This window comes from Trichechus manatus, unplaced genomic scaffold, assembly GCF_000243295.1.
Source record: "Trichechus manatus latirostris isolate Lorelei unplaced genomic scaffold, TriManLat1.0 scaffold00098, whole genome shotgun sequence".
NCBI classification, from domain to species: domain Eukaryota; kingdom Metazoa; phylum Chordata; class Mammalia; order Sirenia; family Trichechidae; genus Trichechus; species Trichechus manatus.
This window is the reverse complement of record NW_004444034.1, coordinates 8,686,658-8,711,139: the sequence shown is the minus strand read 5'-3', so window position 1 is coordinate 8,711,139 and position 24,482 is coordinate 8,686,658. Positions and strand designations below refer to the sequence as shown.

The 24,482-nt window shown below is 39.9% G+C and overlaps 1 protein-coding gene across 1 annotated transcript in view; it reads right to left on the bottom strand.

Moving 5' to 3' along the window:
• The window catches only part of FAM184A (family with sequence similarity 184 member A), a 137,924-nt gene extending 113,446 nt beyond the window's left edge, over window positions 1-24,478 (bottom strand). The window contains exon 1 of the mRNA XM_004382734.3: window positions 24,143-24,478. Coding sequence (XP_004382791.1) covers window positions 24,143-24,310 — 168 coding nt within the window. The 5' untranslated portion in view covers window positions 24,311-24,478. The remainder of the gene's footprint in view (window positions 1-24,142) is intronic.
• Between the last annotated feature and the right edge of the window lie 4 nt (window positions 24,479-24,482).

Genomic DNA, 24,482 nt, shown 5'->3' with positions numbered 1-24,482 from the left:
TCATTAGCCATTAGAGAAATGCAGATCAAAACTACAATGAGATATCATCTCACCCCAACAAGGCTAGCATTGATCCAAAAAACACAAAATAACAAATTCTGGAGAGGTTGTGGAGAGACTGCAACACTTATACACTGTTGGTGGGAATATAAAATAGTGCAACCACTTTGGAAATCGATTTGGCGCTTCCTTAAAAAGCTAGAAAAAGAAGTACCATACGATCCAGCAATCCCGCTCCTTGGAATATATCCTAGAGAAACAAGAGCCATCACACGAATAGATATATGCACACCCATGTTCATTGCAGCACTGTTCACAATAGCAAAAAGATGGAAGCAACATAGGTGCCCAACAACGGATGAATGGATAAACAAACTATGGTATATCCACAGAATGGAATATTATGCAACGATAAAGAACAATGATGAAGCTGTGACACATCGTCTAACATGGTGGAAGCTGGAACTTATTATGCTGAGTGAATTTAGTCAGTCACAGAAGGCCAAATACTGTATAAGACCACTATTATAAGAACTCAAAAAAAGGTTTAAACACAGAAGAAAACATTCTTTGATGGTAACGGGGGTGGGGAGGGAGGGTGAGAGTTATTCACTAACTAGATAGTAGATAAGAATCATCTTAGGTGAAGGGAAGGGCAGCACACACTACAGGGGAAGTCAGCACAACTGGACTAAACCAAAGCTAAGAAGTTCCTCAATACAATCAAATACTTTGAGAGACAGAGTAGCAGGGATGGGGGGTCTGGGGACCATGCTTTCGGGGGACATCTATGTCAACTGGCATAACAAAGCTTATTAAGAAAATGTTCTGCATCCTACTTTGGTGAGTGGTATCTGGGGTCTTAAAAGCTTGCAAGCGGCCATCTAAGATGCATCAATTGGTCCCAACCACTTGGCATAAAGGAGAACGAAGAACACCAAAGACACAAGGAAAGTATTAGCCCAAGAGACAGAATGGCCCACATAAACCAGAGACTTCATCAGCCTGAGACCAGAAGAACTAGATGGTGCCCAGCTACCACCAATTAACGTCCTACAGGGAACACAACAGCGGGTCTCTGACGGAGCAGAAGAACAATGGGATGCAGAACTCAAATTCTAGTAAGAAGACCAGACTTAATGGTCTGACTGAGACTGGAGGAGCCCCGGAAGGCATGGCCCCTGGACTCTCTATCACCCCAGAACTAAAACAATTTCCGAGGCCAACTCTTCAGATAGGGATTGGACTGGACTGCGGGACATAAAGTGATACTTGTGAAGAATGTGCCTCTTAGTCAAGTAGATACAAGAGACCATAAGGGCAACTTCTGTCCACAGGTGAGACGGGAAGGCAGAGAGAGTTAGGAGCTGGTTGAATGTTCATGGGGAGGAGTGTGCTGTCGCAGAATGGGGTGAGTGGTTGGGGTCTCATAACAATATACGTAAAAAAAAATTTTTTTGTACGGGAGACTAACTTGAAATGTAAACTTCATTTAATTACAACAATAAATAATAAAAATTAAAAAAAATTATCTGCTAGCTGTCTAAAAGTTGTTTAGATTTTATAAAGTGTTGTTTTCAGATTTAAGGTGTCAACGACAAATAAGTAGCAACCTAAAAAAATCCCATATGCCTAGTAAAATGGGAGAATATTGATATTTTTATTTTCATTATTTTTATGATAGCAAAATACACAGAAATTTTGTATAAATATCAAATATATTAGAAAAGACAGTCTGCACAAGTAAATTCAGTTAAATATATTACATTTTAAAATTTTATTCTATTATTTAACGTGTGTTGAATACTTAAAATTTGCTAGTTGCTATCAAAAAAAAACTTAAGCATAGTAAGACTCTGCATTCTAAGACTATATATTCTACCTTATTTAGCTGTCTAAATGCAGAACAGACTGCAAGTTAAATCCCAGCATCCATTCTCATCCCCTGGTTCCTCCCATCATTGTCCTCTCTCTCTCATCATACTTGGGATCTGGAATCCTTGTGCCAGTATTTAAACAAAAAACAAAACCAACTCCCTATACCTTCAGCCAATTCAGGGAAACCCCTTTCTACCCCATTACCTGCTAAAGCCTGGCTCTCAGCCAACAACAGATTCTCTTCCAACAGAAGCTATAGTTTATTTTGCACCTAACTCGTTGTGGAATCTCAAACTGATTTTGGAATTCACCTAGTTTCCCAATGCCGCCTTCTAAAAAAGGCAACATGGCACAGTAAGATAAACCTAGGTTCAAATACCACCTCTTCTAGCAACATGGCTTAACCTCTATAACATACAACTTCCTCATGAGAACGCAGTATCAACCTCATGGCTGCAATAAGAATTAAATAGCATAATAATAGCATGTAATGATTGCTCAAAATGGTATTTACCTTTATTATTCTAGATCATTATTCTTACACCATAATGAAAAATGCCTCCTGTTTTACAGCTCATCTTCTTATTCAGCTTTATCACTCAACCTGCCTCATCATAGTAATAAGCTGGCCTCTAGGTTACTGCCCACATTCAGTGTAGATTTAGACACAAGACTCACAAATGTCCCTTCTATCTCAACCCTGCTATTATCTTTGGGGATTTCAAAAACGCATGTGGAATCCAAAACACCAGACTTACAGTCTTTGGGATTCCTAAATCTAATCACCTTTGGTCCGCCGTAAACTTTAAATGAACAATTTGTTTTAGAAGGATCAGCACCAACGCAGTTCCCATGAGGCAGAGATTAAAGATGTCCCAAATGTCCAACTTTTCCAAACTGCTGTACCATCAACTACCTCTCCTCCCCTCAGTACTCTGCCTCCTATCTTTGAGTTCCATAATTCATTGCAATGGCTCGCAGAACTCACTCTCAAGGAAATGGCTCATGTGGTTCTGGAGGCTGGCAAGTCCCAAATATGTGGGTCAGACATCAGGCTGGAGGCTTCTCCTAATTCACGTGGTTGCAGGAGCTGATGAATAAAAATCAGCAGGTCAGACGACAGGCTGCTAGTTCACAAAGCTGTGGAAGGTGGCAAATCAGGTCAGACGATAGACTGCTAGCTCACAGGCCTGTGGAAGCTGGCAAATCCCAGAACCGGCATGTCAGATGGCAGGCTGCTGGCTCACGTTCCAAGAACCAGAGGTCAGATGATGATGAGCCAGATGCAAGATCCAAAGCAAGAGAGAGAACTTTGCCAGAGCATTCATATATATTGGATATAGACTATACCCTCAAGGAAACTTCCCTTACTTGAGCAAGGCAGAGCAAGGGTGTGACTTGAATAAGGGCGTAAGGGTGGTGACTTGGGTAAAGGTGGTGACTTGAGTCATACCCTCTAGCAAAGTGGTGACTCAGGATACACCCTACCCTAATCCTGCCTCATTAACAAAACAGCAACTCATTCCTAAATGGGACCATAATCACAGGTATAGAGGCTAGGATTCATAACACATCACAAAATGAAGGATAATTACATCAGATCACAAAATGGAGAATGACTACATCATTATATAACCGCCAAACCACTAAAAATCATGGCCCAGCCAAGTTGACACACAACCTTAACTACCACAGGTTCCATATATCTTATTTGCATTAGCAGCAAGCTGTCCAATCCCCTTGGTGGGCCACAATCACCTTTTTTTTTTTTTGCATAATCCCATCCAATCACTGTGTGGGAGTCACAAAGATACCTACCAGCCATTCAGGTCTGCTGCAGGTATCCATCTGATCTGGTCAGGTTCTCCAAAAGTTATCTTGACTTCACCCTCTCTAGCCTCTGATAAAATTTAGCTGAGAGATTATTCCCTTGCTCTGAGTCTCTCTCGAGGTATCAGCATAATGTTAGATTTTCCCTGTTGTATAACCCATTTATTCTTTCCTTTACCTTCAGCTATTATTTCTCCTACTGTAAAAATGGCATAGGAGTGGTGTCTGACCTCCTCTCTCTTCACAGGGGGGAAGGAGAATCAAGATCAACAGCCCAAGGCTGATTCCTATGAGGCCAAGGTCAGACATGCCTCCTCTCTCCTCCATCTTTACCAATTCTGACACCAACCATCCCTCCCACAGCACTCTCTACTTCTGTGCTGGGTTCAATAAGTCATTGCAATGGACACACAGAACTCAGAGACAATACTCACGATTATGGGGTTTATTAGGGAGGTAACAGGTTACAATTCAGGCTCAGGGACACTCAGGATACAGTTCTTCCCTCAGGACAGCCTCTTTTCAGCTGTGTCTACAAGCACGCCTTTCTCTGGCCCCTTAACCTCTGCCCCGCTAAGTGTTACAAAGCTCTTTTAACTCTGCCAACAAGTGCTCAAAGGCACCCCACTCCACCAGTAAGCCTTGGTCCCAAGGCACTCAGCTCTAGCTCCACAGGTCAGCAAACCAACTCCATCAAGTGTCCAGAGGCACCCTACTCCTCCAGCAAGCCTCCTGCCGAAAGGCACTCAGCTTTTTTGCTCCATGGACCAGGAAGCCCACTACACTGTCTCCTACTGGTCTCTCCTGCCACCATTTCTCTGCCACTGCGTCTCACCATCTTCAGTGTTGCAGCACTCTCTCTTTCTCAGTCTCCTAGTTCCAGGAGCTTCTCAGCGCAGGCATTGCAGGTTCAACGGACACACACGGCTCTTGGCCCTCCTTCCTTGGTAGTGGTGGGATCCTCTCTTTCCTGCCTCTGGGATGGCTCATTTCAAGCCCAGTGGAATGGCAAAACTGACTAATCCTCTTGGTGGGACAAAATTACCCTATCTGCACAGTCCCACCCAATCACTTAGGTGGGAGTTACAAGACCATGGCAAGAAAGCCCATACAAAAGTGACCCATCACACCGCACCTTCATTCCATTTGTCGTTTATTTTTACCCAAACTTTTCTACCTTGGAAAGGGACATCAGCTGCTATGCCAGTCCAGATTGCTGGTAGCAAGACCACTCTAGAAAGTGCTTCCCCCTCAGTCCATTCCCATTCATGTTGGGTAGGAGAGACCAGCAGGAGACAGTATAGTGGTACATTAGCAGGCTATCTCAACTACTAGGCAATACAGCAGTATTCACTGTCAACCACAATTTTGCCAGATAGGGGAAAGGTACAATCCACCCCATTAGGTCCTTGGGAATTCTGGTGCACAGGTTCAGGGGCAGTTAACAGTTTCTTGCTTAGGAATCACCTCAGCTTTCAGGACCCTCGTTTGTATCCCTGGTCTAGGAACCAGAGCACCCAGCAAGAAAAAAGCAATTTTAGGTGATGTGGGAAAGAATTGTACAGGGGCACCAGTGTCCTCCCTCATCCCCCTCTTCCCCAGATCCCCCAGAGAAGTGTAGGCATCTGTCCAATAATGACCTTCCCTTTGCCCAGCTTCATGTTGAGGGAGAGCACACACTCATTTGTGAAGGCATGTGAGCCAGTCCTATAGGCCTGTATCTCCCTACCCAACCTCATTTTAGGTAACAAATGTTTCAATTGCTCATTCCAGTTCTCTATCAAACCATTACTCTGAGGGTGGTATGCAATATGGTATGTCCATTTAATATGATGTTTCTTGGCTCATTGCTGCACCCTTTGGGTTGTAAAGTGTTTCTTGGTCTGATGAAATATAACTTTGTGGTCCAGATTGCTACAGTATCTTTTGTTCCAATCCGTTAATGGTGTTCTTGGCATTTGCAAGATCAATCACTGAGTACCAGTCTCCTTTGGCCTGCTGTATTTTCTTCATTGTTGATACCATGTCTGAACAGCTGAAGCCACAGGTGGCACTACTTTATTTAGGCCTTGACAGTCTACTGTCAGCCGTTGTGAGTCATATGCCTTTACACGGACCATACAGGGCTGTTATACAGAGAATTTGTTGGCATGAACACTCCTGCCTTTAGGATGTCTTTAATCAAAGCAGTAATCTCCTTTTGTCACCAGGTATCCTATACTGTTTCAAATTAATAACCTGAGTGGAATCAGGCAATTCTAATAGTTCCCATTTAGCATGTCCAATCAATACTGGCCTAAGGGCAGACTTATATGCCTTCAGTTTTACTATATCAAGTAGAGGGAGTGTTCCCCAATTAGACATAATATGCATACTAATAATACATTCAGGTAAGGGAGATGCAACTACTTTATACAAGATCTGTTTTAAATCTTCCAATTCTCATCCAAACTTTCACCTCAGTCCCATCAACCACTGCATCCTCAAATACCTCCCCCAGCACCAAGTCTAACCTTAGGCCCCTTCAAGATTTTATTGACAGGTTTTGGTATTACAGTACATTGGGCTCCTGTGCCCAGGAGCCCCAAAAAAGGGCCATTTCACCCATGTATGTGCATATGGCTTTGAGTCCCCTGCTGAGGGCTGGACCAGAAGACCTTGGCCCCCTCGTCATTCCTCATCTTGATTGACTAGCTGAGCCTCTGCTTCAAATGGTCCCAGGTGGAACTTCCCAACATTAAATTCCTCCCTCTGGGGGTGAATATAATGAACTTGCCTAGGCCTCTTTAACACTGGGGGACCAGCAGGATTTCTGTTGGTCCACTCAACCTCCAGTAGTGCTGCATTAGAATCCTTGTCTCAACTCCATCAATATCTGCTATATGTATCCCATTTTATTGTGTTTTAGGTGAAAGTTTACACAGCAAATCAGATTCCCATTTAACAATTTTCATACAACCTGTTTCAGGACATTGGTTACATTTTTCACAATGTATCAACATTCTCATTATTTCCATTATTTTTGTTCTGTTTCCATTGATCTAGTTACCCTGGCCCTTCTTAGCTTCTCATCTCTGTTTTAGGGTAAATGTTGACCATTTGGTCTCATATATCTGATTATTTAAGGGAACACAGTATTCATGGGTGAGTTTATTTTAAGCCGTCTATTGTTTGGATGAAAGATGACCACCAGGAGTGGCTTCAGTTCCAAGTTCAAAGGGTATCTTAGGGCTATAGTCTTGGTGGTTCCTCTAGTCTCTATCGTTCCAGTAAGTCTGGCCTTTCTTAGGAATTTGTGTTTTGTTCTCTATTTTTCTCCCTTTCTTATCCAGGACCTTCTATTGTGTCCCTGGTCAGAATGGTCGGTGGTGGTAGTAGGCTGTACTGCACTACAAACCTTCTCAAGACTATACCCTGGATCTTGTTGTAACTTATTCCACCTCAGAAGTCTTAATATAGCCCCCTCTTATGCCACAACTTCTTGCCATCATCCCTTGCCTCTGGGCATTATCTTCACACATACCAATGGTCCTTTCAATTTCTAAATTTTCTCTTTATTAGCCCTGTCCTTGCCTTACTTCCTTCCCTATGCAGCAGCATGCAACTAAAATAGATTAACCGAATTATTCTCTAGAAAGCTCCTTCTCTCTTTACCCCAGTTCTTCTATACCCACTCAGGCAAAACTTGGGCTCTGGATTAATCCTATGATAACCTGCCTTCTTCTACCCTACATGTGTTGAACAATGGGCCTCTCAATAGGAATGAATAGGACTTTGCAGAAAATTGCAAACATTCAAATTAATACCAAATACCCCTTCTAAATTCCTTTTGGGACAACCATGTCTTACTGATCTTTTCACTTGTCTTTGGTCAGCTCTTTTTTCTTTCTTCCCTCAACAACTATTCTAAATGGTTTTTTATACTCTATTTAAGTCCCCAACCAACTACTCATGATTTAATGACCATCTATATGCTAACAACTTCTAAATCTTTATTTCTAGCATTGATCTCTCCCTTTAGGTTAAGACACATATCCAAATGTGCTTACTACATACTTGTACCTGAATATACATGGTCATCTTAAACTCTGAACTCATTATCTCCTATCATTCTGCTTCTCTCTTGGGGTGGCCGACACCCAAAATGGCCTTCAGTGATTTCTGACTCCTGGTATTCAAACCTTTGTGTAGTCTCCTCTTCCACTGTACCAAGATTGGTCTATGTGACCAAAAGAATACAGCCAAAGTGATACATCATTCCAAGATTACAAGACTACACTGTGAGAAGACTGCAGATTCTTCTCTCTCTCCCTCCCTTCCTTCCTCTCTCTTCTTGCTGGATCACTTGCTATGGAGAAGCCCACACAGAGAAAAACTGAAGTCTCCTGCGAACAATCATGTGCATGAACTCAAAAGTAGAACCTCTAGCTCCAGTCAAGTCTTCAGGGACTGCAGCCCTGGCCAACAGTTTGTCTGCAACCTCACGAGAAACCCCAAACCGGAACAAACCTGCTAAGCAACACCTAGATTCCTGAACCTCAGAAATTGGGTAAGATAATAAATGTGTGTTAAACTGCTAAATTTGTGGGTAATTTGTTATACAGCAATAAATAATACATGTTCTTCCTTCCTATCTCAGTTGACATCAGTATCCATCTAGTCATTCATTCATTCATTCACTCCCTTACTCTTTCATTCACTTAACAAATATTTGAGTACCTACTATGTGACAGAGACCTATCATCCTCAATCCTCCCCCTACAATCATCACAAAGTCCTGACAAGTTTATCTCAAATCTCCAATCTCTCTACTACCATAGTCCTAATTCAGGCCTTATAACTTCTCAACAATACTATTACATAGCCTCTCAATCAGTTCCCTGGATTCCTATCTGTCCTTGTCAAGAATAATCTATTTAAGACACGCAGAAGCAGCATGTATATGAGTTAAAGTGGCAGAACCAAGAGAAAGTTCTCTCAAGAACTGAATGACCCCAGTATATTTGTAGACAAATAACTTAAGGTTGACAGTCTTGAGATAGTGTCAGTAATACAGAAAGCAGTTTGTGACCCAATGTGTATACAGAAAGAAGAAAGGAGACAATTGTGGACAATTCAGAGAGAGAACAACATGATACAATGCAGAAATAATGAGTGATCAGATAAAACCAGATAACCTGATTCTGTAGAGAGCCATACAAGCCCATGTATTAGTTTTCTATCGCTGCTTTAAGAATTTACCACAAACTTAGTGGCTTAAAACAACACAGTGTATTTTTTAATCTTACTGTTTTGGAGATTAGAAGCCTTAAATGGGTTTCACTGGTCTAAAATCAAGGTGTTGGCAGGACTGTGTTCTTTCTGGAGGCTCTTGGAGAGAATCCATTTTCTTGCTTTTTCCAGCTTCTAGAAGTCACCTGTATTCCTTGGCTTGTGGCAGCACCCCTTCCATCTTCAAAGCCAGCAATGGTTGATCAAGTCTTTCTCACATCACATCACTCTGACACTGACTCTCTAGCCTCCCTTTTTCACTTATAAGGATCCCTGTGATCCATCTGATGATCCTGAACTTAATCACACATGCAAAGTTCCTTTTGCCATGTAAGGCAACATATTCACAGGTTCTGGGGATTAGGATGTCAACACCTTGGAAGGGGGAGCATTATTCTGCCTACCATAGTTGACTTACATAATTTTCCCCAGCAATGCTCCACAACCCAGGAACAGAAATAGAGGAAAGAAAAAATAGGACTGAACACTAGCATGGGGCAAAAAGGTTAAAAATATCTAGGCTCCTAGAGAGAGCAATATTAAAGTGATAGATTTGGCTTGGAGCCCTGGTGGTGCAGTGGTTTAAGAGCTCAGCTGCTAACCAAAAGGTTGGCAGTTCCAATCTACCAGCCGCTCCTTGGAAATCCTATGGAGTAGTTCTACTCGGTCCTACAGGGTCGTTATGAGTCAGAATTGACACGACGGCAACAGGAAAGACCTGGCTTCAGATCAAATTCTTGTTTATTCTAGGCCAGTTATCTTTTTTAACTTCCTCATTCATAGGGAGTTACATCTAGTCGAGTACACCTATTCAAGCTCCTTTTATACCAGTATTTTCTGACAATCACCAGGGGATTGGGACAAGAAAGTGTGGACAGGTATGAACATACTCTAGTATTAAAAGCACTGAAAATGCACATTCTTCTAGGTCATTTAAGGACAGTACATACCAGGATAGAAACCAAAAAGTTTAACTGTCTGCCTGAGAGAGTCCATATTTGAATAAATAGGTTTATAAAAGTTTTTTGTATGTTGCATAAGGTTAATGCAGAAGGATCCAACCAAATGTGCTGAAGTCTTAGAGAGCAAAAGATTTCTAGTTATCTTTAGTTACTTAGACAAAGGCTTTATTTATTTAACAAAACCAACTCCCACACTGACAGTTTGTGCTGGGAAGGAAATAGCTGAAAACATATTTAAGCAAATGATGAACATACAAGATAAAAAAACTTTATTATAATTATATTTTTAAAAGTTTCACTCCATGCTGTGCAATAATTTAGACCTTTTATTCCTTTTTCTGACCTAGGGCGATGTGATAGATTCAAGTCTCAGATTATGAGGATTACAATTAACACACAAGGAGAGAATCTGACTGCAATTTTATCCCATGCTTATGATTGTAGGGTGCTGCTAGGAGAATGGCAACTCACACAAAAGGTGACTATTCCCATCCCCACAATCCCACCCACTCCTCTCCCATCTGAGGGTGTTCAGGGAGATAATAAGAGTCAAAGTCACACTTACGCGAGGGTGTTTAGGGTGGTAATAAGAGTCATAGTCACGCAGGCCCATGACAACAGCTGAGAAACCAAAGCAGAGGCTAAGTAAACAGCAGAGGCAAAGTTCCACATCCATTTTTAGATACTGTATGTGCTGCTTAACCTTTAGTTTTATAGCTGTGGTCCTTAATAATGTAGAATTATATCTCTATCAATAAAGAAAATATATACAAAAAACATACTTTATTGTTAGAGACTATGTTAAGAGAGGCTGAACCAAGGGGGAAAGGCCTGGGGAGCAGGTAAGAATTGATATTTACTGACCTGTTCTCCTAAATTATCTCATTTAATCTTTACAATAATTTGCGGTAGGCTTTGTCACTCTGATTTTGCAGATGAAGATACTGAGACCCTGGTGGTATAGTGGTTAAGAGCTACAGCTGCTAACCAAACGGTTGGCAGTTTGAATCCACCAGGCACTCCTTGGAAACCCTATAGGGCAGTTGTACCCTGTCCTATAGGGTCACTATGAGTCAGAATCGACTTGATGGCAACGGGTTGGTTTGGTTTTTGTAAGGCCATACGCTAGAAGTAGTGAAGCTGAAATTCAAACTAGTGTCTTTTTTTCTTCTGTAATGTAGTCAAATCTTTATTGTTTGCTTTGCAGAGGGTCCGTGGTAACTTTATTTAATGATTTGTTAATTCCAGTGTGTACCTTTAAAAAAAAAAGAACATACCCCTTGTTACAGACTGAACTGTGTCCCCCAAGAATATGTGTCAACTTGCCTAGGCCTTGATTCCCAGTATTGTGTGACTGTCCACCATTGTGTCATCTGATGTGATTTTCCTAAGTGATGTAAATCCTACCTCTGTAATGTTAATGAGGCAGGATTAGAGGCAGTTATGTTAATGAGGCAGGACTCAATCTACAAGATTAGGTGTTGTCTTAAATCAGTCTCTTCTGAGATATAAGAGAGAGAGGCCAGTAGAAAGAGACGGGAACCTCATACCACCAAAAAAGAAGAGCCAGGAAAATAGCATGTCCTTTGGACCCAGGGAAAATTGATGACAAGGACCCTCTCCAGAGCTGACAGAAAGAGAAAGCCTCTCCCTGGAGCTGGCACCCTGAATTCAGACTTCTAGACTCCTAGACTGTGAGAGAATAAATTTCTGTTTGTTAAAGCCATCCACTTGCAGCATTTCAGTTACAGCAGCACTAGATAACTAAGACATCCCTATATAGCTAAAATAATACCAATATCACACTCAACACAATTAATAATAATCCCTTAATATCATCTAACATGTCCATACTCAAATCTGCTGGGCCACTTTTTATTATTATTACTATAATATTTTACTGTGTTTTTGGTGAAAATTTACATGGCAAATTAGGTTTTCATTCAACAATTTCTATACATTTTCTTCAGTGACGCTGGTTACATTTTTCACAACATATCAACATTCTCATTATTTCCGTTCTGGGCGTTCTGTTTCCATTACTCTTGCTTCCCTGCCTTCCCTTTACCTTCTCACCTTTGCTTTAGGGTAGATATTGACCGTTTGGTCTCATACAGATGATTTTTTAAAGGAGCACAGTACTCACAGGTGATGTTGTTTATTTTATGAGCCAATCTGTTATTTAGCTGAAAGGTGACCTCCGCGTGTGCCTTCAGTACAAAGTAAAGGGTATCTCAGAGCAATAGTCTCAGGATTCCTCTAGACTATCCTGGCCCAGTAACTCTGACCTTTTTTAAGAATTTGAGTTTTGTTCATTCTTCTTCCATTCTATCTGGGACCATCTATTGTGTCCCTTGTAAAAACGGTCAATAGTGGTAGCTGAGCACCATCTACTTCTTCTGGTCTCATAATAGATGAGGCCATGGTTTGTGTAGGCTATTAGTCCTCTAGACTAGTTTCTTCTTTTGAGTCTTTGGTTTCCTTCTTTCTCTTCTGCTTCGGATGAGTAGAGACCAATAGCTGTATCTTAGCTGGGTGTTTGCAAGCTTTTAAGACCCCAGACGCTACTCACCAAACTAGGATGCAGAACATAAAGGTTATGAATTATGTTATACCAATTGACTGAATTGTCCCACGAGACTGTGGTTCTAAGCCTTCAAATCCAGTAAACCAATCCCGCATGGTGTTTGGTCGTGTCTAGGAAGCATCTGTAACTGTACCCTTTACATGCTTTATCATATATATATGAATATATAAGCAGCACACATACATGTATGTGCGTATGACTACAGATACGTCTATACATGTACCCGTATATACACAAATATGCCTGCTTATAATGTCTAACCACATCCATATTTTTTAGTTGTTATTGCTGTTGTTGCAAAATTTGTGTATGTTACAGCATTTACCAAAAAAGGCCCTTATTCTTGTGTACTTTTTAACGTCATCATTTACCTTGGTCAAGCCATGCACACTTCACTCACATTCGTCATTGTCTTTCCCATTACCAAAAATAACAAGTGTCTACTATGTAGAGAGTGATTCCCCCTACCTCCCCCTCCCATCCCTTGTTAACCATCAATGAACAGTTTTCTGTATGTATACCTATTCTTGACTTCTTATAACAGTGCAATCATACAATACTTGTCCTTTTGTGATTGACTTATTTCATTCAGAATAACGTCCTCCAGATTCATCTACATTATATTTTGAAAACTCATCGTTATTCTTTACAGTTACATAGTATCCCACTGTATGTATGTACAACATTTTGCTTATCCATTCATCTGTTTATGGGAACTTAGGTTGTTCCCATCTTTTTGCTATTGTGAATAATGCTGCAATGAACAGAGGTATGTCAAACTGGTGTCTTTCTAACTTACTGAACCACATCTTCTGACCCGTTTAACAGGCAGCGCTGCCTCACTGGGCCATGTGAGGTCTAGGAATGTGGCTCTCTCGCCTGCCCATGAGACACCTAGACCTAACACAGATCCATTAATACCTGATCATAAGACTGAAATTTCTCTTTACTGCCTCTAACCCCTAGCCAAATCTGTTACATAGATTTGCAACCAAACTGTGTCAACTGAGACAGCATTATTCTTGAAAACCTTATTAAAGAAGCTGAAAGGCATAACACAGCTCCTTTAGCTAAGAAAATCAGATATGTAAATTCTACCCAAAATAAATAAACCAAACAGAAAAAGCTGCCCATAATTATATATTTAAAACTTGTCAAATTAATCTATTGATTAATATGTTCACCTACTTTATTCTGGTCAAATTTTCTAAAAAGTTTATTGGCAAAATTGAGAAAAATATATAGTCCAAGAATGGAACAGTAAATTAGTAGTATATAATTAATAGTGCCTAGCACAGTATCTTTCATGGACTAAGCATTCAACAAAAGTTTACCAGGTAAACACATGGACCTACATGCCCTACTTTAGTTATATCTAAGTATATCTTTTTTTGCTACTCTGAGTAGACCAATATATTAAACACACACATATACTGACACACAAAAACACAGCTTCCTCCCACATTACACATACACTGTTTATATAGTGTATAAACATCACTAGGCAAAACACCTAAGAATAAGAAAGGAATACTATTTAGTATTTTGATTATGAAATGTTTTCTGAAAGAAATAAGATTCTGTTAAGACTGCTTAAAGAGGAACAGGATGAGAAATGCAAACACCTGTGAACACAGACATATATTCAGCAGAATAAACTAAATCTGCCCAACTAGAAAATTCAAATGTCTGGAATTCATATATATTCAAACCTTGCACTTCATTTTATAAGAAAGGGAGACATGGCAAATAAATAACAAAATAACAGAATTTATTTAGAAATCAAATTTCAGCTTTTGCCATAAGATTAGTATAGATTTGGCCTAACTCCTTTACATATACTGATGATTATAACAATGATCTGGAGGTGATGAAGGACTCCAGTGTTACTTATGAATGGTATGAGTCCCTGAATGACAAAGTAGTTAAGTGCTCAACTACTAGCTAAAAGGTTGGTGGTTTGAACCTGCCCAGAAGTGCCTCGGAAGACAGGCCTGGCAATCTGCTTCTGAAAGGCCACAGCCTTGAAAATCCTACAGAGCAGTTCCACTTTGCACACATGGGGTCATCATGAGTTGGAACTGACTTCACGGCAACTAACAACAAGAACAATAACAAGGTTTAAATTTATTATTTTGGAAGGTGGAAAATGATTAATCTCAAAGTCACTTCTGCTTGGAGTCCCTGGCTAGTGCAAATGGTTAACACGCTGGGCTGCTAACTGAAAGGAAACCCAGAGGCTTCTCAGAAGGAAGACATGGTGATCTACTTCCAAAAAATCAACCACTGTAACTCCGACATACATGGGCCGGGGGTTGGGGGGGGCAGCACCATGAGTTGGAATCAACTTGACAGCAACTGGTTTTAACTTTTGGTTAACTAAAATAACTCATTCTCTAACAGTTTGGAATAAACTAATATTTTACAAAAATTATTAATTTTAATGATAATCTAAATATTAGCAATGTACTTTATGGGCCAAATTTTTTGCTTTCTAACCTCCTTAAGCCTCAATATTGAGATGGTGCATATAAGTAAGAAGTTAAAAGTAACTACTTTTTAAAGTCATTAAAAATACTATCTTCTTTATAATAAATAAGTTGGCACATAATAGCCAAGTCTACAATATCCAAATCTCAAGTATTATGGTTGATCAATAAGTCTTTTCTTTTCCCATCTACTGTAGGTTCTTTGGTAGTTTCAGCCTCCATTTACATCTCAAAATGACAGTAGTAAAAAAATAGGACAAAAAATTTACATATTCAACTTCATTACTTTTTATAAACTCTTGTTAAAGTTTTGGTAAGAAAGAAAGATGGAATCATTAATGAAATAAGCTTGAGACCTGCAAATGACAATTCTCACCCCTACAGGGTCGCTATGAGTCGGAATCAACTCGACGGCAACGAGTTTGGTTGTCACAGTTTAATAAAAAGTTTATTTTCTAAAATATTTACTTTGGTCTCAAATGTTAAGCACAGCAAAATACTGACTACAACTGGCAATCCCCAACTTGCAAAGGCTGGTATTTCCAAAATTCATTTTTATATGTTAATTGATTGGAAGTCAGAGAATATTTCAAAAGACCATTAAGTTCCCAGGTCAATGTAAAAAAGCCTCTATGGCTCAGATCAGATTTGAAATATAAAATATAAGCCTGATAGTAATATTTCAGGCTACAATTTGTAACATTGTTTTTATTTACAAGAAAAAAAATCCTGAATTAAGTTGGCAATTTGTCTCCCCCCCTTCTTAGGTGTCTACCTCCAAAAAGGGATGGGGATGTCAATTCTGACAGACTTTCTTAATAAGTCCTTTTCATTCATAAGTGGCCTGCAGAATAGAAACTCTCTGTGGTTAAAAAATAAGTATGGTATTAGGAATTTTCATTATTCACATCAATCCAATTTTATGGCATAATATTCAAGTTTATCTGGATGCTCATAGATAATGACAATTTTTTTTACTATCATAATATCAATTAAAAGGGCAAAATAATAGTAGTTTACCAATCTTTCTCAACTCCCATTACTTTCTACTGCCATTCAGAAGCTAGTAGGTTTTATAGACCCAGGTTACTCTTCATTCTCATCTCAAATTTGAGAAATAAATTTTTTTTAAATACCCATAATTCTAAGTTAAAGTACAGAGAATTTGCTTATTAATTCAATTAAATTGAACAGATTACTTCAATCACATATTCCTGGCGAACCTTCATCCTTTATATCACTTATTAAGAGATTAGCAATTAGAAGGGACAGAAGATTCTCACAACAACAACAACAAAAAAAAAAGAGTTAATGAAATGGATAAGAACTGAAAAACTTCCAACTTACTCCTTCAGGAATAGGGTCTAAGCAACAATCCAATTCAGAAAGTCAGCATTCAAAGGAAAAACATTTAAAATAACAACAGAAGTAACTTTCACACCAAGTATGGCAGTCTCTAAATCAATCTAATTAAAAAATTTTAAGTGTGGAATGACTAAAGCTGTTAATAAAAACATGAAAATATGACACTTAACTGAGAGTATCAAAACAAAACAAAACAAAAAAGCTCCATTACAAATGTACCAAAGCCACAGTTACAAACTTTACAACCTATAAACCCCAAAGGTTCTTCAATATATAGGAGAGGAATGTTGGTTTCTCTCTCATCAAAAGTCTGTGATTCAGATGGTAAGTAAAACATAGTTCCAACCTGGACAAAAACACAACTCTATGGCCTCTTAGGAACTGAATGGATAATATTAGCATGAGAAAGAAGGTAGACAAAGGAAAAGAGACCTGTTAGTGTAGCTGCCTCTCTCCTAGATCAATCCAGAGACCTAGACTGGAGTCCAGGTTCTGCCAGTGACAAGCTATGTAATCATCAAACGGCTTTGGACCTCTACTTCTACACCTATGAAATGAGAGGATTAGGCTGGTCAGAATCTAATGTTCCTTCTAGCTCTAAACCTTTGAAGTCTAAAGGAAACCCCTATAGAGCAGTTAGTTCAAAGGACTAATGGACCGCATGAATCATAGCCTACATGACCCCAATACCAGAAGAACTGGATGGTGCCTGGCTATTACTGTCAACTACTCTGACTGGGATTACAACAGAGGATCCCGGACACAGCAGGAGAAAAATGTAGACAAAAAATCAAATTTACAAAAAAAAAACAAACTTACTGGTCTGACACAGAATGGAGAAACTCCCAAGACTATGGCCCTAAGACACTCTTCTGACCTGGAACTAAAGCCATTCCTGGAGACTACCGTTCAGTCAAACAATAGACAGGCCCATAAAATAAACAATAACACCCAAGAGGAACATGTTCCTTATAACAATCGATTATACAAGATCAAAAAGACAACATTTGAGCAAAAGCAAACATGAGAAGGCAGGAAGGGGTAGAAAATCTGGACAAAAGGAAACAGGGAGCCCAGGGCAGAAAAGGAATGCTGACACGCTGAGGGGAATGCAACCAATGTCATGGAACACTTTATGCACAGACTATCGAACGGGGAACTAATTTGCTTTGTAAACTTTCACCTAAACCACAATAAAAAATTAAAAATAAATAAATAAAGGAAACCCCTATATAAGTTTTTGGACAATTAATTAATAGAATATCATACTTTTGTGCCCATCAGTAAAATATAAGAAACTAATTCAAACCCCTAAACTGTGACTAAAAGATTACATCCAAGTTACTGCACAATAGAATGGCAAAGCTGCCACGTCAGAAAGGAGATAGAAAAATATGCTGCATTTGGCATATGTTAAGCTGAAACACAGCCAATTGTTATCTTTTTTGAGGCTAATAACAATGCTAGTTAAAAAGCCCAAATAGTAACCAGAACTGAGTATCATGAAACAGTATCGAGGTATTCAAAAAACCAATTAGGAAAAAGTCAGTTGTCACAGAGAAAACCACTAGATGATTGTTTGAAAAATTCACTAGCTGTGGTATTATATGAATGCATTTTGGTTTTTGATGTAGTAAAAGCAGAGCTAGTATTAATGATTGATCATAAGACTATTATATATTTGCTAGGAAACTCGTGTACCAATTACATCCAAGTAGTATAACCGAAATGACAAATAGTATTTATATTTCAGACAGAGTGTATTATATTTTTATATCAAAATCTTATGAAATAATATAGCTTTTTAAGCAGCCAATAAACATTTAAATATTTAAGAGTAATTTAACTCAGTTGAAATGATCTATCATTAAGCCAGAAGAGAAGCAGACACAATTTCTCAAAAATATTTCCTTCTATTGTATTACAAAATTACCACCAGTTTAATGATGCTAAACACAGAGAACACAAAGAAACTACTTTCTGCTCTTTGGAACCTTATACTATAGTTATGTCTGTAAGGGATAACTGGACTAACTGTATCACAAGCACCATCAACTAAAGAGGCATATGATGAGCAGCTAACCTAACAGGATATTAGAAAGGGAGCTTCTACTGATAACCAAAGACAACAGAAATGCCATTCCAAAGCAGGTGTCAGATCATTCTCAAAATTTTCAAAGGAGGCAGTCCAAAGAGAGGAGTGTTGAGGTGTGTTACCTCCTACTCTAACACTACTGAAAAAGTCTTTGAGATTACAGAGAGGATTAACAAGTGTCCTTGAATCTAAGGGTGAAGGGCGGATATGGATGTTATGTTAAAGCCTAGGGAAAGAGGTTTTGATGGAGCCAGTTGAAGAGCTTGATATGTGTCTCATGCACTTTGTGGAAGAACATACTGAACTAGCATTTCAGTCATCAGTGAGAAATCTACAGGATGAGAAGCAGGCTGAAGAGGCAATGTGAGAGCAAAGAACAGATTTTCAGAAAGCATCTGGGAAAGAATGAGTGTTTCTTATGGAGGACATATGGGCCTCATGGGAGAGAGACAGAGCAAGCCAGTGTTGAGTAACATGGGTTCATTAAGAGGGCTACCTGGAGCTTGAACAGATCTCAGTAAAGTGAAGATGAAAGTACTGCCAGATCCTAGAAGCTGAGGAAGGAGTAAGCAACCAGCCAGAATACAGAAGAATTCTCACTGTCAAGGAACTTGAGATAAGAAATTTCAAATAACTGAGCCAGAAGGTAGAGGATCCACAAGTGAAAGAATGGGCTTTAAATATCCGCCAAGTCTACAAAAGCAATGAAGTTAGATCACCATGCACTAATCAACTATAAGTTTGCTTCTCCTCTTTCCTCTCTTCCCTTCTTCCTTGTCCAACTCTGGAGGGATAAGAAACCAGGACTGACAAGACAAAGGAGGAAAAATAGAAAAGCCAGGTGAGAAGGAAAAAATATCAGTGAAGTCCCGTTTCCCCAATAAGAAGTTTTCCCCTTGTAACAGGCAAAGTTGGAGAGTGGGGGTGGGGGTAGAAGTTTGTCTTTAAATCAGGTTTGGTCTGGAGTTTTTATTATTTGTTTGTACTGGCCAATTTAATTATCAACCTGAGACTATTTAAAGTTACTGAAAGATGATCTGTATTGTCTAAGGGAAACCAAAAAGTCAAGTTCATCCACAGGCAGGAGAAGAACCAGCTTCAGAGTAAACTGAAAGGATAGTGAATGAAAAATATAAAGCTGTTTTATAATTACATCTCGCAAGTCCTGCTTTGCAAACTTATCTTACATTACCAATTGCTGAAAGTCAGCATAATGGAGAGTACAGAAGTACACAAATGTGATCTTACAAAACATAGCTTGATCCAGTCAGCTTCTCAGCCTATCGGGAGATAACAATTCCAAAAATGTGTCACATGACTCAGGAATCTAATCTTAATTCTCAAAAATTGGCACAAGTGACTTAAATATGATAGAATTCCTTTAAGAGGCAGAGATTGTGTCTTGCTCCCTGTGGTATCTCTAACACTTAGTAAAGTACCCCATACATAAAAGGTGCTTAAAGAACTGCTGTTCTCCTTATGAGAGGGCTGCTACGTTAGGCTCTTAGGAAACAGAATCTGAACAAGTATGTCTACTTTTTAGTTAGTTAAAAATATATTGAACCTTGTTGTTGTGTGTGGTCAAGTCTATTTCAACTCATAACTACAAGACAAAGTAGAACTGCCCCATAGGGTTTCTTAAGCTGTAATCTTTACTGGAGCAGATAGCCAGGTCTTTTCTCTCCTGGAGCAGCTGGTGTGTTCAAACCACTGACCTATTGGTTAGCAGCAAAGCGTTAACCATTGTACCACCAGGGCTCCATACTGAGCCTTCAAAACCAAAAACCAAACACAGTGCTGTCAAGTCGATTCCGATTCATACCGACCCTAAAGGACAGAGTCGAACTGCCTCATAGGGTTTCCAAGGCTGTAAATCTTTATGGAAGCAGACTGCCACGTCTTTCTCCCACAGAACAGCTGGTGGGTTCGAACTGCCAACCTTCGGGTTAGCAGCCAAGTGCTTAATCACTGCGCCACCAGGGCTCCTGTACTGAGCCTTACTATGTGCAAACTTACAGATTACTTTCATGCTTATCTCTTTGTAGCTAGTCAAATCTCGGAAAAATGCATAATATATTTTCAGTACTGTTATTACAATGAAGAATAAATGTGAAAGCTTTAAACTTTGATATTCAACATAGAAGAAAAATTACTATACACATTTTTAATAAGCTTTACAGGATACCCTCAAAAGAAATGCCATATAATGCTACTAAATGCAGAATGGTTTATTTTAAAAGGAGAGCATTTTTTAAATAGATTATTCAGTATTTCCTGGCATATAATGTTTCTTTTCAGTTAACAGCTCCACTTATTAAGAACCTACTATGTGCCTTATTAAGGAGCCCTAGTAGTGCAGTGATTAAGCCCTCAGCTGCTAACCAAAAGCTCGGTGGTTCGAACCTACCAGCTGTTCCATAGGAGAAAGATCTGGCAGTCTGCTTCTGTAGCAATTACAGCCTTGGAAACCCTATGGAGCAGTTCTACTCTGCCCCATAGGGTCACTATGAGTCCAAACAGACTCGAAGGCAACAGTTTTTTGGGTTTTTTTTTTTTTTTTTATGTGCCACTACAACCCTCCAAGTTACATATCATTATCCCCATTTTAAAGATTAGAAAACTGAGGCTCTTAGGTTAGTGACTTGTTCAAGGTCACACTACTAGTAAGTGGTGGAGCTCAAGTTTAAACTCAAGACAATGTGTTAGATTCCCAAAGCATATTCTTAATTATATTGTTAACTACAGTGCTGCCAGGAGTTGAGTTCTACTGAATTATCTCCAAAAGAGAAATAAGACCCTATTTTAATGCCTAACTTTATAATGTCTAATTTTAAAATATAAGCTATTATCAAGTTCCAACCCATAGTTCTATTAGCATACCTCTGTTGATGTGAATTTATTAAATAGCTCTTCATGGGTAAAATATTCTATGTAACAGATATTGTAAAGCTTCTAACAACCAATACATTACTTATGATGCCACTCTTACCATATAGTATTTACAATAAATGTATGTGACTGTAAAATTTGAGTTTCCAAAATGGTGCATAAAGGAAGCAGTTTGTATTGTATGTTTTCAGGAACTAAAGGGTATTGGCCACAACAAAGTCCTGATTATCAGACTGTTTCATTCTCAGGCTTTATCTTAGTAATACAGGCAAGAAATAGGGGTGGGAGAAACCCTAGATATTTCAGTAGAAGTCAGTGGTTCTCAACATAGGATGATTTTGTCCCCCAGGGAACATCTGGTATTGTCACCACTGTGTGTGGGGGGGATGCTACTGGCATCAGTGAGTAGCACCAGGGAGGCTGCTAAACACCATATTATACACAGGACACTCCCCAGCTCCCACAACAAAGAATTACCCAGTCAAAAATGTCAACAGCGCCAAGGTTGAGAAACCCTGGCATAAAGGATGAAATGTCTCTGGCACTTAGCAGAGGGAGTGGCTAGAGTGTTTAGAGACAGTAACTACAAACACTAAATCAGAAAGAGAGCCCAAGTAATACTCAGTATTAAGATCAGATGCAGCACTCAAGCAGTGATAAGCACACTGGCACGGGAACAGCCTCCTGTTTCATTAGATTTGAGGTGAGTAGCGTAAAGAGAGAAAGTGATAGCAACTTCTACTCAATACTCCTACCTTTGCCAGTTGTGCTGAAATTTTTGTCTGATAGAAAAACAGGAAATAGAAAAAGCATAAAAAAAATAGTTTAATGAGAAAAAGAGAAACAGCTTTTCTTAAACAGTATACAGTTCCATCACCAACATATTCAGTCTCTCTATTACTTACAGCAAGGCTATAGAGGGTTACAATCTAAAATAAGAACAAGGGATGTTGTGACACGCCATAAGAGAAACTCAGAATGAATAAATATTCATGTGCTTCATTCTGGACATCAGTATTCTGAAGACCAAATACTATTTCAGGAAGCCTGGCTTTTATCCCCTAAAGCATTTCCTTTCTCTGAATTGAAGGGACCCTCTGTCATAAGAGGAAACAGTAAAAACCAACCACGCAGCAACCTCTGAAATGGAGCTGACATAAAATAAAAACAATAACCTTCACAAAACGTTGCCTTGCTTTGCATACTTGAGATTTTTGGTTTTTTATTGTGCTTTAGGTGAAAGTTACAGCTCAAGTTAATTTCTCATTCAAAAATTTTTACACATATTGTTTTGTGACATTGGTTGCAATCCCCACAATGGGACAGTACATCCCCCTTTCCACCCCGGGTTGCCTGTGTCCCATTCATCCAGTTCCTGTTCCTTCCTACCTTCTTATCCTGCTTAGGGACAGGAGCTGTCTTGTATATTTGACTGGCGTTCCTCACGTGTGTTATTTTTTGTTTTATTGGCCTGTCTAATCTTTGTCTGAAAAGTGGGCTTTGGGAATGCTTTCAGTTCTGGGTTAGCAAAGTGTCTGGGGGCCATAGTTTCGGGGGTTCCTCCAGTCTCTGTCAGACCAGTAAGTCTGGTCTTTTTCTGTGAATTTGAATTCTGTTCTACATTTTTCTTCCACTCTGTCCAGGACTCTCTGTTGTGATTCCTGCGGGGATCGCTGGTGGTAGCTGGGCACCATGCATAATTGAGTTTTACTGTTATGGACCTGTGCCTCTTCCTTTGCTCTTCTATTTGCTCGTCACTAAAATCTTTTTACCCTTTTTTCATCCCTTTATTTACTCCCCTTTCCTTCCTTTCCTCTCTTCCAACTCTAATGTCTTACTCTCTTAAAAGTAACAACTGGTAATGCAATTATATAATGAGAATTTTAGAGCTGTAAGAGTAGGCCTTTGGAGATTATTAAGTTGTAAACCCCCACAATGCCCATCTCTCTGACACATAACCACCACTCCTAACAAGTGGTCAGCAGACTCCTCATCCCTACTCCCTTTCAGAAACTACAAATCACTTCTCAATGGGTAGTGCTAAACTGCTAGTGAGATCTAAACATACCAATGTAATTGGCCTGAATTGCTCTTGCTTCACAGATATCAACTCTTTCTCATTATCAACATTTACTAAATTAGGAAAAAAAAAAAAAAAAGCTCAGAGGTTTAGGTACGATTCTAAATTATAGTTGGCCAAATCTGCAGGTTATTTGTTCACTGAAAATTATCTTTTGATAAACTGAAACACTTAACTAAAAGCAGACGCAGTGTGATTCATCTAATAAGCCTTTGACATTTTGTCAGGATGAGGAATGACTCATTAAATCCCCCAAAACGGTCCGCAAGGTATGTTTTACCCTCCTACATTCCTCGGAAAGTTTCTTCTCCCCTTAACTACGTAACCAATAAAAGAAATTGATTAATTCAAAGGATTTCGGGTCATACTAGGTAAATACGGTAATGTACTTCACACAGCGTAGCGTAATGCCTCACGGAGCCTTAACTGATACATGCATGAAAGCCAAAGTAAAGTGATTCATTTTTATAAACGATGTAAATCCTAATTTGTTCTGTGCTGGGTGCAAGTCATATAAACCCAGCCGTGCCGTTGAGCTGTCTAGTTTTATTACCATCGCCAGCGTTCCACCTAAGTTTGAACGGTTCTAGGAGAAAGTCTCCGGCTCTTGCTTCCCCCCGAAGAGCCCCGTTTAACTCGCCCGGGGTGCAGGGCGCGTCGCCTCCCCCGGTCCCGGCCCCGCGCCGCGCCCCTTACCTTAGTGAGCTGAGCGATTTTCTTGCTCATTTTCAGGTGCAGGTCCTGGGTGTAATCCATGCAGTGCCCCGCCTGCTGCGCGGCGGCGGGCGAGGGCGCGAATTTGGTGGCTCCGGCCGCGGAGCCGCTGTAATAGTGCTGCTGCCAGCTCATACCCGGGGTCGCCATCTTCCCGACAGACCCCGGCCAGGACACCTGTCCCCGCGCTCGGGGGACGGCCCGCGGAGCAACGGCGTCTAGGGGGAAAGACCCGGGGCGGCCGCTTCCAGACCCGACAACCGGCGCCTGTCAGCTTCGGCCGCAGGCGCCTCCCGCCCGCGATCCCTCGGCCGCCCCCCTT